This window comes from Oryzias melastigma, linkage group LG14 (genome assembly GCF_002922805.2).
Source record: "Oryzias melastigma strain HK-1 linkage group LG14, ASM292280v2, whole genome shotgun sequence".
Classification (NCBI taxonomy): domain Eukaryota; kingdom Metazoa; phylum Chordata; class Actinopteri; order Beloniformes; family Adrianichthyidae; genus Oryzias; species Oryzias melastigma.
In genome coordinates, this window is record NC_050525.1 from 17,211,037 (window position 1) to 17,225,957 (window position 14,921).

The following is a 14,921-nucleotide window of genomic DNA, read 5'->3' on the forward strand; positions in this document are numbered from 1 at the left end:
ACATATTTGTAGAGACCAAAGACATTTTTTTTCAATGGATTCATCCAAGAGAAAAATCTTGGTGAAATCTTTGACTAAACTGTCTCAACTTGCAGTGCTGGTAATGTAGCTTTAAGTCTAAAATGACAGGTCTGCCTCACCCAGTTAGTTATACAACTTTCTGTTTGGAATGCTGCCAATAAGAAACTGCGGGTTTTGTTTTTCTTATTTTTTTTTTGGCAAGTTCCATTGTTAAATATCTTTGACTATCAGTGCTAAAGCATTTGAGTTGTCTTACTAAAGTGTTTTGGTAGCTCTGATAGAACCTGTCAACAAGTACTTTAATAGTTTAATTGGTATCTTCTCAAAATACTAATGAAAAGATTGGATCAGGAGAAGGTTTGCTGGCTCTGCAAGTCCCATTTCAGCTATCAATTCTGCAGAATTTTGATTCTAAAGGTAATGAGAGAAGTCTATTTTATATAAAAAAAAGGATAAAAACGGATTCTATTGTTTACTTCTACATGTAATGTTAACACAACCTAACGTTGACCTATAAGTTCTAAACAAATGTATTTACACTTCAACCCACAGTGTTGCCCCCAGAGGTGTAATGCTGTTTACTGAAACGCTAAAGTACATAAGGGTACCTATGTGCACAAATGTACCACGATCCCTGTGTTCTTCCATGTCATGTTTATTCTGGAAACAAATTAGTTTAATTAAAATTTACATTCATTCAAATGTATTTGTTGCTTGATTTATTTTTCATTTATTAGCTGTAAACGTCAAACCAAAGTTATGTGGAGTCAACAATCAACAATCCCTTTTCCCAGAGAAAAGCAATACAAGTCACAACTATGTAAAAACATGTGCTTTAAAATGATAGTAGAATAACATTAAATTATGAAATATTACCATCATAAGAAAATCATGTCTGTCAAAAAAAAAGTTAGTTAAAATCAAAAAGGTCTTCATGTGATATTTAAAGCCAAACTGCGGCAACAATATCTTTAAATAAAAACTGATAGTTGATAAATATATTTTTTCTATCAATTTGTATCGACAAGCAACCTAAAAAAATAGAGCAAGATTTAAAAATGTGTTACAAGTTGACAAATTAGAGTCAACATTTGTTTTTGGTGTAAGGAGGCATACCTAATTGTAAAAAATGAATTTTACTTTATGAGATTTTAGAGAATTATCTTTAATACAAAGAAATAAGGGATTTTACATTTTTATTTAAGTGTAAAAGAACATAAAAAAGGAGCTTTGTTCTTTGTTGCTCCTGGAGGTTGGTGCCAGTGTTAGGCAGCATGAATATGTGTATGGATGAATGGGACTTAGAAGAGCTTTGGGTCTTTAAGGAAGGTAGAAAACCGCTTTATAAGTATACAGCATTTAACACTGTCCAAAGGAAGGAGTAGAAAACGTATCAGCTTCGAAATCATCTTTCATTTTTGTTTAAACCATAAAAAGCCAGGCTGTCACAACGATTTTGTATAAAGATTATTTTATTTATAAAACTTATTCTAAATTTAAGAGAATAAAATTGATCTTTCAAAAATAAAAGTAGAATAATTTAAGGTCAGTTAAATCAACCTTTGTAACCTTTGTTTCCTCCAAATAAAACAACATTTCATGAAATTCAATTAATCAATTCATGAAATTATTCCTATTTTTAACATATAAATACAGATAAGTATTTTTTTTTTTCAAATGTGTACAAGAAAACATTTATGTTGATTAGAATAACAACATTGAGCTTGATTTTCTTGAATGACACTTGGCAGCATGATGATGATATTGAAAGTAAAATGGCTCTGGGGCATTTAGTTCACAGGCTTTAGCAGACTCTTCTACTAACAACTGTAAACTGATTCTTGCCAGTGTGAGTCAGGTTTTTAATTTTGCTTTTGTTTTTTAAAGAAGGAAATAAGATCAGATGTTTACGTTTTTTGTGATCGGTTTCACTATTCTTCAGCAAAGAAATATTTAGGAGTGGTAAACAAGCGAGAGGGATTCACCCTTCCAAAGTAAGAGAGGCGTAATTTTCATGAATGCGCCCACAGGAAATGCTGGCACTTCCTCAAGTAACGACTTCTGGTGAGTAAAATTAACCACAATGTGTGCAAACCAGTTATTTTCAATATAACACCAATGGAGCGAGCAGTTTAAAATCATTATAAATAAAACATTGGTCTGATTATCCCACTTCATTTCTGGGTCTTAAATAAAAGAAAACTCTGTTGCCCTTTCAACCTAAAAGCGTGAATATTATTCCTGCAGCAGGCAGGTTTAGCAACTCTGCCAAAGCATTAAGAAAGTGATAAATGACACCGGTTTGGCATCAATGGTTTTGACAAGCCTGCCTCAATATGAAAGAAAAACAAGACTGCTTAGAAGCTTACCAAGTTTGACAACTGCCACATTGTGCAGAAGTTCACCAAGATGAGTACAAACTTTAAAGGGTTATTTAGAAAACTCTGTTGATACAACAATACAATACACTCTATCCGTCCATTCTCTGAACCCACTTATTTTTACCTTTTAGTAGGTAAAAATGAGTAAAAATAGTAGATGCCGAATTAGCCAAAAAGCTAGCTCATTGCTTAATTACTAGCTAAACTCCAAAATAGCCTCAAATGCCTCAGTAAAATAAATAACTCAAAAATGTTAGCCTGTTGCTAAAATAGAAGCTAACTATAAATTAGCCTAAAAAATCTCAGTAGATAACAAATTACCCAAAAACTTTAGCTTATCGCTAATTTTTTAGCTAAACTCCAAATTAGCATAAAAAACTAAGTAGAGGCCAAACTAGGCAAAAAAAGCGAACTTGTTGCTTAATTGCTAGCTAAACTCCAAAATAGCCTAAAACTCCTTAATAAACTAAATTACAAAAATGAAAAAAACTTAAAAAACGTACTATTATATTATTTTTCTTCAGCCAGAGAGCCACCATGGAGAGATAGAAGAGCCACAGGCTGCAGACCTCTGACTTAGACCGATTCGGACCATACACCGTTTACTGACATCTGCATCTTTCTTGCGAAAACATGGAAACAGAATCTTGTTGGTAAGCCATTTTCTATGGGTGATGCCACACTCACTTGTTCCATTTATCATATACCGTCAGTGGTTCTGACTGAAAGATTAAACAGTCTCATATAAACCAGCTAACCCATCCAGACTTTTAAATATCACTTTTCTTAACAAATCTTTAAAAATAACTATCTTCGCTGTATTTTAACAAAGTATTAGTTCAAAACAAATAGCGATACATTTAAAGAAATACACCGAATTAATTCTCAAGCATCCGTGTTTTCACGACAAAAGCAGTTAAGGCTCTTATACGTGACTTATAAGCCGAGTGCCACCCTTTACCCGCCGTGCAGACATGATTTGCTCAACAGGGAAGAACAAGAACAACCAACAAACACTCTCACACTCAAACCACAGAGTCCCAGCCTTACTTTCAGCCTGGTATGCTGGGTAAACAGAAGCAACATCTCCACAGTGGTTTTTCCCTGCCTCAGGAAAGACTTAGTCATTCATGCTTTTACGCTTACCTTTTTTTTTTTTTTTTTTTTGCTTTGTCTGATGTTTTCACTTCAACTGCAAGAAATGTTTGGAATGCTTTGTTTTAACACCACTTCATCATAATCATCATCATGGAGGATGGTTTTCTCATCTTAGTCATTTTTGACGTATCATTTAAGAGAAAAAAAAGCCCTGATTCTTTATGACTTTGTCAAATATATAACAAACTTATTCAACGTTCAACATTCTCACAAAAGTAACACGCCTGCAGCAGACTGCAATGTTAACTGGGACATATCTCAAATTATTTCTATATGAAAGCCTGCTTCATTCCTTTATCTTATTTATTTAAAATGACATAGAAAGCTTAATAAAATGCATGGAAATCAGTCATAAAAACATGATTAATTTCAATTTTATTTAACTTGTCAGACTATTTTTTAATTTAAACATTTATTAAAGAATACAGAAACAAAGTTTGAACTGTGATGACCAGCTGAGGTATTTTTGCAACAGTTAAAATGTATTTCTTACTAATTGCTGTATATTTTTAGGGTTTTAGTCCACCATAAATTAAGGATGAACACTTTGCTGCCCCCTTGAGCCCAGTGATGGTATAAACCCTCAGGTGGTGCTGTTAATTTCTATTTTGATAGGTGAATTCGGGCAATATTTAAAAAAATATAGCAGTAATTAAAAAAAAATGCATGCACAGCTTTTAAGACAAAACTTTAACAAAAGACAAACACTAATAGCTGAAGCTACGCTTAGGAAAATCAAACATGTCATTTCATTGGTTCTGATTATTTATTTGCCAGTATACCCTGTAGTTGTGTTCATCGACCCGTCTGCAGCTTCAGACATGGGCTATCCAACACTTCGGAGGCTCTAACAAGAAAAAAGGTATCAGCCAAAAGCCTGACAGCATGAAAAAAACCTGACCAAAATGAAACTACATTCTTTAAATTGTATTTTTTGGTGCGTTAAACACACAAAACCCTCAAGTCAAATGGATTCTTTAAGAAATCCAAACGCTATTTTACTTATAAACACCTGCCTCTTTGGGGTTTAGAAATTAAACAATGATTGTAGAGAAAACCAGGCAATGTAGCTGACTCCCCACACTTTTAACTAAGGAGGGTTCACCAGTTAAGAGTTTCTGCATCAGAGGCACATCTCCTCAGCACCAGCAGGGTTGTAAAATTGCCAAACAAAAAAGCAGTCAGGTTGGCTTTCCGGATGTGCCATTTCTGCAAGAGTTGGACTCAGATGATTGCTTCCTGTAAGGACTCAAATAAAGCTGTTTTACCAGTGCAGATCAATTCTGGTCCTCAAGAACCACAATTCTGTCTGAATGCTGACCCCTGGAACAGGTTTGTTCAGTCTATCAGGATGTGGAATCAACCAAGTCAGCAAATCAGGAGCAAAATGAGCAGAGAATAATGGAATAAAGACAGGGTTCTGGCTCCTTGGTATAATTGTGAATATTATAATGTAGATCTCATTTTTGCCTGCACTACTCAAAAATTAAGAAAATAATGCAAAATATAGGGGTGTAGCGATTTGTTTTAACAACAATTCAATTTACATCATAATTTGTGGTTGACAATATGATTCATAAATTGATATTAGTTAATTTTGAACGATTCGATTTGATCCAAATCACTGACTTAAAATCTTTAGCCAAAAATTCAACCAGTGTGACTCAGAGATAAATATCTGGGACTGAACAGAGCAGGTGAAGTTGTATTTCTTGCAAGATAATCAAGTGTAAATGAAATATGTGTACAAAAAAAACAAGTAAACAAGAATTAATGGCAAATTCATTAACATTTTAGTTTGGCGTTTCTATACTTTTGACTGTAATGATGGATTGATCATTTTTTTGCCATCATCACGTGTGTTGCTTTTTCGTTATAGTAAAATATACCTGCCATATCTCAATCCAAATTATATTTTACAATATTGATTTATCTAATTTTGAAAAAAATGTCTTAAAAGTATTTAATCAATAACTTGCCCCAGACAGATCGATCTGGTTGGATCTTAGAAATAGAAATCCATTTATTGTTAAACCCCTAGTAAAATAACTTCTACTTTTTGTATCTCGACATCTCATGTACAAGACCAGATTTGAAAACTTATGGGACTAGAAAAAAAAAACCTAAATACCAAAAAAAGGATCAGAAAAAAACCAAATATGAATACATTCTTTAAAGAAAGATTCTCAAAAACGTTTAATAGCTGTGTATGTCAACCAGAACTCCCCCTTTTTTACACTGTGTCTATATTTTAACTCAGTGGTACAGTGCTCAACCTCTGATCAGAATATTGCAGGTTTGATTCCCGCCTTGCCCATCAAAGTACACTTGGGGCAAAATACTAAACCCCATGTTGGCTCAGTGTTTGACAGTGGGTGAATCGGACTGTGACTGTAAGCGCTACACAAATATCTATCATTTAGTATGGTAATATAGACAAAATGGCCATTTCTTTTCTTTAAAACAGAGTGAACATCTCATAAAGACAAACTGATAAACCTGATAAATAACAAAAATGGAGGAGTTTAGAGAAACACACTTCCCTGTCTGTTACATGAAGTTGTGACACAGAACAGTTGGGGTAAGCTGGACCGCTATAGCCACCTGCATATGTCAGATAGCTAAAACCAAAGAAATCAAATTGGAGATTTATTAGCCAAGATAAAAAAATAAATAAAAATCATGCAATTTTGATCCGTATTTTTTCCAATTCATAAAGCCATTTGTAAAATAAACTGATGACGCATTCAATAGCAAACTATCAACATGAAATAATATACTAGAATCATTTATTTGATCACTAGTGTCCTTAATATGGCCAAATATAAGAATGAGTGAAAACAATAAACAATGGGTTCAAAGTCCTTATTAAGTTATCTTTGTTAATATTTTGTTAATTTAGACTGAAATATTTTCATGAACTGTAGAAATGTGTATTTATAATATAATTTCTAAACACATATTTTACATTTTAGCTTCACTGTGAATGTGCTGTGTAGCGTTTTATCCGCCATCATGAAATGTGTATTTACAACCAACGGTCACTGATAGCGTTGTTTTGCTAGTCTGCCGCACAAAAGCCTCGCGACGTTGTTCTCTGTGGAGTAAAATGGCAACAAATAATAAAAAAACGTGTCGAAGTTTATGCTTTGAACGCCAAAAATATGTGTGTTATAATAAAAAATAGTCGTTATGAATCATGTAGCGAAAAATTCGAACCCATTCCAGTTCCAGCTATCGACGCCTTTTCGTACACAAAATGATAGAACACCAATAGAAACACCACCAGCGCGGGACTAAATTAAACTATACCTTTTCTTGGTCAACCTCGTCGCCTACGGGGTCATTTTCTGGCAGCAGTCCTTTGTTTATGTGATTCTGCGGCTTGTTTCCATCAATCCTCCCCGTCTCTTTCCTCCAGGATTTGTGCCGCCCCGGCTGACAGCACCAAAGCTTACGATTTGTTGGCCCCGCCCATAACAACCAATCAGAGGCCCCGAAACTGGAAACTGAGGCAATAGCCGTTTCCAATTGGTTAAGGGTGGTGTCAATCAGCGTGTCACTAAGGGCGCACCTTTGTTCAAGGGCAGGACATCTGCCCAGGAAGGATGCTGTGCTGAGCGCCGCAGGTGCCGCCAAATCAGAGGAAAACAGGTCCACAGAAGATTAAGAAATAATACTTTTGCAAAACTAACATGCAAACAGTGAGTATAATAAGTATTTTTCTGATGAACAATAATATTTTTGTGAATATCACAAATTTTAAAATATTTGCTTAATCGATTCAAAAAATATTATAAAATATTTTCAGCTAATAGTGTTATTTTCATCTATCCATAAAACGTTTTTTTCACTGATAACTTTTTATTTATTTATTAGTGTTATTATGAATAATAATGATAATAAAAACATGTATGAGGACATTTAGGAAAAGACAGGAAGCAGAGATGAAGATGTTGAGGTTCTCTTTGGGAGAAACCAACCATGATGGATAGGATCAGGTATGACATTATCAGAGGGACAACACATGTTAAAGATTTTGGAGATCGAGTCAGGCTGAGATGGTTCAGACATGACCAGAGGAGAGATGATGAATATTTTTGCAGAAGGATGCTGAGTCTAGAGCTGACAGGTAATAAGTTTGAGAGTAGAAAGAGTAGAGGATACAGAGGACAAAGTTAGATGGAGGAAACTGATCCACTGTGGATCCAAAAGGACAAGATGCAGATTTTATCTGTACACTGTGTACTCTTTAATCAGTGATAAATACATCTCTATAAAAAGGATTACAGAGGACATATCTGGAAACAAAATTCAGAAATTGACCAAATATTTATTCTTCATGTCTCTTCTCATATATATACGTATATGAGCTTGAAAAAAATGCACAGTACATTGAACACAGACTGAGAAAGGAAGGCTTTGTACCGATTTATGTATAACAAAAATAGACTAAACATGTAGGCTACAATAAAAAGAAAGTGAAAGCATCTTTTCTGCCTTTCTTGTCACATTTCTTGCATTTATAAGACCCTTAAATGCGTCTTCTTTGAATCTTACACTTTTTTTTGGTAACTGCAAAGGTCAAAGAAGATACCAAAAAATAGACAAATAAATAAAACAAATTATAGGGAGTTCAACCCAAAGCAAGACCAGATAGTGGAGTCAGGGCTCTTCTCCACAAATTTGTGCAATGCAGATATTGAATCATTTATTCCAGTTTAAGTTATTCTCTTAATGAAGAGATCGGATCACTTAAAGCATTACTTAATAGTATCAAGATGCTGCAGCATATTAGCTTAACTTTTAACAAATCACAACAGAGGAATTTTATCAAAAACGCCACAGAAAATAGAAACTACAATGACTACAGAGCAACTGAAAAACACTTGTATATTAGGATGAAATGAAGAATGGAAGATAAATCTGCAAGATTTCAACAACAATTTGTCATGACTCATAAATATGATCAAAATGATCTCTTTACAGAACATATCAACAACACATTTGTGCATTGAAAAAGTAAGAACAAAATAATTATATGGTTTTCAGAGCAAAATGCAATGAAGTATGAAAACAAAAGAAAATGATAAATAGAAATGGAAGCATGGTTGAAGAAAAAACATGTCTGGGATTTTCCTTTTATGCATCACTTAAATACATGTTATGTCTTTTTGTTTTAATATTCATCAAATATTGATTTTGAAAATGATAAAATTGGTAAAAACAAGAATAAAAACCATCTCATTTAGGTTATTTTTGTTTGTGCAGTAAACAAAAGCAATTGCATTTTCATATGAGTTCAGCATTCCATAAACCAAGCAGTGGTGCTACATCTGAAACTGTTTGACCTCAAATGATTTTTTAGAAGAGTTTTCATGAGCCTCTTTTTTCCTCTTTAGTCTAAACGTAAAAAAAAAAAAAAACAGTGTCTGTAACAAGATTTTCAGGCTGCTCATCTTCCACTTCCACACTCCAAAGATCAAGTACCCACCTTTGGAAAAGTTCTGTTTGCACTTTTTCACTTGACAAAATCATAAAAAGTCTTGAGTTGCCAGGTTACTCAGTAGAGTTCAATTCCAAGCTTTTTTTGCTTTAAAAATAAGAAAATATGGGCCGTTTGTTCATGCTGGTACCCAGTTCATCTGGAACCGCCGGCTCCTCAGTCCATTTCTTGAGGTGACCTTGAGTAGACACAAAGGCCAAAGGTGCTGCAGGTGTTTATGACTTGGAGGGCGGGGGAACATGATGAAACTGCACAGTGACTGTCCCGTTTTTCCTCATAAAAGTCGGTCCCTTAAAACAGTGCTGCTGTCGAGTGAGAGGCATTAGGAGTCAGGCCTTTGACCCGTTAAGTATAAAGTGACACCATCCGAAAAAGTGCTCTCTCATTAGGCGTACCGAGGATCTCCACCGATCAGGGACACCCGCTGGAGGTAGGACGGCGGCTGGCAGCAAGGCGGCCTCGACGTTTCCATGAAAATGGTGGAAGAGGTGAGGCTTTTGCGGTCTTTTTTCAGAGTGTGTCTCCTCTGCCACCGACAGAGCAAAACCTCCACCTGTTCTCTGAAGAAACTCGTTGTCAGCGTGTATAAGATGGGATTTAAGGCACTGTTGATGGGAAGGACAAAGATGACAACCCAGCTGGAGATGGTGCCTGACAGAACAAAGAAAATCACAGATAAGGCACTTTTTATTACACATTTTTTGGTGAAAACAATCCTTTTTCTATCTCTTTACCAGGTATCTCCACCTCCAACAGTGAGAGAACTTTCACTAAAAATATAGGAATCCAGCAGAGGGCATCAGAGAACACGATGAAGAAAAACCTGTTGGCCACTGCAACATCTTTGTGCAGTCTGCTCCTCAAGTCTGTGGCATTGATGCCGGTTTTGTAAATGTTGTAGAACATGCTGGAGTAGGACATGGTAATCACCAGAAAGGCCACCAGGTTTAAACCTAAAGAAAAGCACAAATAATTCAGTCATTTGTGTATGAAAAATTGTAAAAATCTGTTCTTCTTTGGTGTTTAAAATCGGGAAACAATTGAAATTCAGGGATTGATTCTGAATATTTAAAACAACAGTTTGGAAAGTTTTAAGATATTTTTTTTTGCAAATCAACTGAGCTTGGTCTGTGTAAAAAAACAAAAAAAAGTATTTCGTTTAATCAATACAAATGCTTCAGATCAAAAAGCCAACTTTTCCTTTAAACATACCCAGAAAAATCCCTGTGGAATATCCTTTGGCTGTTGGCTTTTCTTGTCTGTCGGAGTGCAGAGGAAAGCAAACCCCATTGCGGCCGTAGTAATTCCCAAAGATCTCCTCATTCATAAGAGGCACAGCTGCTATGATGAATCCCACCAGCCATATGGAAGACAGGATCACCTTACAGTGGATCAACAGGAAATAGAGGAAAAATTGTGTCAACATTTTCTATTCTGTGCTTCACAAATTCACCAGCAGTTAAAAACGATCAAGCTTTTTGGGGACAAATCTATTTCACCAAAGGAATTTTCACATTTTCTGTGTAGTTTTAATCAAGAAAAACCAGGCTCTGAACATTAGGATCAGATTAGTTCTTGTTACTGTGTCCCACTTCATTTTCCTGGGAGAAAACAAGCAGCAGGTGGCAGTTTTTCTGCAGAGCCGTCAATTTAGGGAGATGTGAGACTGGAAAATTCTTTATTCCACATGAAAGCACAAAGCCCCAAAATGAAAATTCGGATAAGAAAAAAAAAAGCCTACCTGAATATAATAAAAAAGTAAACACTTTGTATTAAGAAGCAATAAATGTTGCAAAAACAACGCTGAAAGGCTTAACCGTGGAGCACTATCGCCGGATGATTTTCAAAAGTATTTACATTATTTTAAATTTGTTGGATTTTTTTTTGAGTGTCATATGTCCCAGGAATAAGTGGACCAAAGGTCAAGTGTACAGTATCATTTATTTGATTTTTTAAGGATTTTATTTCTTCACAAATTCCTACTTTTTCAGTCATTTTCAAGCATGTTCTTAGGATGTTTTTTCTCCACTTTGTTGCATAAAGCACAGTTTGAAATATAAGAAAACTACTCTATTTTTCATGTGTTGTTATATCTTCATCTATTTTTTATGAGAAATACTTTTATTGGGTATTTTATATCTGGTAAAAAATTACCTGGCAAAAGTGATGGTGTAACTTTTTATAGCGAAAGTTTTCCAGGGTTAAACAAGTGTCTTTTAGAGACGCTGTTTGCTTCTACTCCCATGAATAAATTGTGTTTAGTGTGTATTAAAACATACTGTACACCTCAGCAGCGCATGCTCTAGTTTGGATGCAAAAATTCCATACAAGCGCCTTAAGTTGTCGAAGTTTTTGTGATGAACTGGAGGAGTCACGTAACTAAAAAAAAATCTACGAAGATGCGAAATCATGAAAAAGCGGTGGAAAACTGCGTATATAAATATATAATAAAAATAAAAAAAATTGAAAAAAAAAATATTGATTTAAAGGGTAACCAAGCCCTAAATTAACTTTGTTTTCTGTTGAACTTTAAAAATGGGGCTTTAAAAGTACTGTCCATTGGTCATAGCCAAATTTTTGACAAATTGAAATGAATTCTTCAAAATATAGTCAAAAACTGTCTCTGTACTGCCCCCTACAGGTTGAAATGAGATATTACAGTTGAATTTTGTGATTGGTCAAACCATGTAAGTTTCAGAAGTCTGACGTCATGATCTGCAGCTCCAGTAATGAGAACAGTCTAGCCCCCAAGCCCCGCACCTCTGACTGGATTTTCACATTTCAGCAGTGGGTGGAGTCAGCCTCCAACTTCCTGGTTTGGTTACCCTTTAATTACAGTATTTTAGTATGAGTTTTAAGTCTTGGGATAATGCAACTTTCAACTACAGTATAATGCTTTTTTAGGAAAAACTGTGTTGATCTTTTTAAGTTTGCAAAGTTAAAGTCACTTTTCATTATAATTAAGAAATAGAAGGAAACCAAGCAGTAAAGCATTTTGAGGTATTAGTTTAAAAAAAACACATTGCTGACACGAAACACTAGCAAAATAGACTTAGTGAAATAGTTTGCTTCTTCTATTACCTCATGCCAGCCTCTGTACTTTTGTTTCATTTCTTTCTCCAAACATGCTTTGAATGTTATTTTACCTTCAAAATATTTAGAACCCAGACTGAAGTGATTAAATGAAGGTACAAAATGGAGGAAAACATTCAAACAGACGAGTTTTTTTAATTAGCGCTTTCCCACCATTCCTAAAATAAAATGTGCAATGAAAGTTCAGTGCTCACTGCTGGCACGATCTGCCTAAAATGCAGCCAGAGTCTGTGATTGAACGAGATGCAGAGAGAGGCTGCGTCTCGCTATCCCAAACTGCCATGGCAGCGTATGTGCCATTACCAGCTGTCGGGTGTTAAATTTTGCAAAAGAGTCAGTGAAGATAAACTGTGTTGATTTATTTTAGAGGTGTTCACACATTTCCCATCAACATTTCCTGAGGGATGTGGCACCTCTTGTTTTCTTTTTTTTTTTTTTTAATATATCCCAGGTCTTGGCGCCTTAGGTGCAAGAAGAAGGGAGTGGAAGTTGATTTAAAAGAATAAAAGCACAGGAATCTTCTCACACTCTTTCACACAGGTATAATAACTCACTACTGTCTGAAGCTTGCCCGGGCGTAGGTTGCTGAACGGAAAGACAATGACCAGAAATTTCTCTAAAGTCAGGTAGGTCAGGAGGAGAACGGACACCTAAAGGGGAAAATAATATAGTCAATTTGCTGTATTGAAGTAGAAAATTAAGATTTAATGTACTAAATGTGTTTTTTTAAAGATATGGCATTCAAACAGAAATTAATTATAGTAAAATCCAGCTTAAGAAAGATTGACAAAAGCAATCGATGTTGATTTAACAAGCAAAGTCCACTTTGGGGATTACTCATTAAAAACACAGACTACAGAAAGCAGTTTTTACATTTCTGTGACAAAGCTTCCAAAAAATATTAAATGATTTCTGGTTGGATACTCATGCATTGTCATTTTAATGGCTCATTCACAAAAAATTTTGGAATCCGTGGTCTCTGCGAGGCCCACAGGTTCAAGAAAAAAAAAAATCAAAGTAGACACAAAGGCAAACGTTTCCTGCAGTCTGCAGAGCATGTCGATTTAATGAGGAGCCGGTGCAAACACAACAAAATGTAATGATTTTTAGAAACCCAGACGAATAAAACTAGCGAGTTAGCAATTCTCTAAAATTTGTACTCAGGACCTCAGATGAGAGCATGGCCAGGAACCCAATTGTGCGACACTCCACGCTCTCCATCCACTGCAGAGCATTTCGGTTGTACTGCCCACGGAATTTGACGTCAAACACCCCGACGAAAAACAGGTAAACGCCCATGAGGCAGTCCGCACCTGCACAATAAAACACAAATGGGACTTTTAACACAGAGATGTTGCAGCACGGTAGTTCATGCATGTATTACCTCATTGGCTGTTGGTTATACCTGCAGCCAAACTACTATGATAAATCAGATTCCAGTACACAAAAAAGACATTTCTGTGGAGATTTGTAAGGAGTCTGTCTTCCTGATGTCAAATTAGGGATGCTTAATGAAGGAGAAGGTTTAAGGATGAAGATTAGATCATGTTTTAAATTGAGATTTATTTGATCAAAACATAAAACTCTAAAGAAGCCTTAATGTTGCAGGGATTTATGGTCAAGCAGGAATATACACATATGACAACCTGTTTCAGTGTTTGAGTCAATCATTTACTGTTTGTGGAATAAAACGAAAGTGAGTTTATTTCAATAAAGCCTCACTCTGCTCGTCTTTTAAGCTATTTTTGAGCTCCCTGTATTGCTGAGAGCTCTCTTACCGGTAGCTTACAGCCCCTCACACCCCAAACCTAACATTACCGGTCCAAGAAAAGCGGCGAACAATGTTGGCGCTATCCAGCCGTACAGTTCTGAGCCAAATGTCGGCTCAGATGAGGAAAACAAAGACGTTCATGGATCTATTTATCTTAAAGTGGATGCATCAAGCATAACAAATAAGCTATTTTTTAAACAGAATTTTTTTCATCTGTTTCTGACTCACAACAATTTCATCAAAAAACTAAATAAAAAAAAAATATTCTTGCAGAAATTCAATTTTAAACTTAATCTTCTTTATGTATTCCCTCCATCATAGCACCTACATCACAACTACAAGCTTTTTCCAACTGCATTTTTTTAATCTGCTCCAAATTCCCAATATTTGAATAAAGAAATACTCAAAAATGCAATTTTGTACCTAAATTTCTTTATAAATGTCCTCCATTCTCAGAAAAAGGCTAAAAGAGCATGCTAAAAAACACAAAAAATGCCTTTTCATTAGAATGGGTCTTTAAGTAGCAGTTGTTTAGTATATGCAGACTAGTTTGAACTTACTGCACTTTTACTTCACATTTTTTCATGCTGCATAATAATCGATAACCTGATTACAGAGCACTGGTCTGCATATTAATAAGCACTGATGTCCCGACTGTCACGAGAATATCTGACCTTCTTTAATGCAGTGTCAGGTGTGTGAAATTTGTTTTGTGGGGGAGTGGTGAGCTGCAGACACAGCCGTGGTGGTTTAACCCCCCCAATCCCAGTTTTTGGTATGGATTTGAACTCATGACTCCTCCAGAAAATACTACAAGGCCACTAAGCTGGCAGAAATGTGTTTTCAAATGTATGTTTAGATAAACAAGCAGTAGGAGGAAGTAACATAGCAGTTTGGGTGGCAGGTTCACATTTTGAGAATTATGCATGAAAAGGGCAAACACAAAACAAAACAAGAGTTTTCATGAATTCTTAAAGAAGTGTTTTGTTTG

At 35.4% G+C, this 14,921-nt stretch overlaps 1 protein-coding gene across 1 annotated transcript in view; it reads right to left on the bottom strand.

Annotated features, from left to right (window-relative positions):
- Positions 1-7,873: 7,873 nt before the first annotated feature.
- The window catches only part of rxfp2a (relaxin family peptide receptor 2a), a 69,489-nt gene continuing 62,441 nt past the window's right edge, over positions 7,874-14,921 (bottom strand). Inside the window, exons 16-20 of the mRNA XM_024266791.2 lie at positions 13,327-13,472; positions 12,714-12,809; positions 10,279-10,447; positions 9,801-10,019; positions 7,874-9,717 (exon numbers count right to left, since the gene is read on the bottom strand). Of these exons, the coding sequence (XP_024122559.1) occupies positions 9,452-9,717; positions 9,801-10,019; positions 10,279-10,447; positions 12,714-12,809; positions 13,327-13,472 (896 nt within the window). The 3' untranslated portion in view covers positions 7,874-9,451. The remainder of the gene's footprint in view (positions 9,718-9,800; positions 10,020-10,278; positions 10,448-12,713; positions 12,810-13,326; positions 13,473-14,921) is intronic.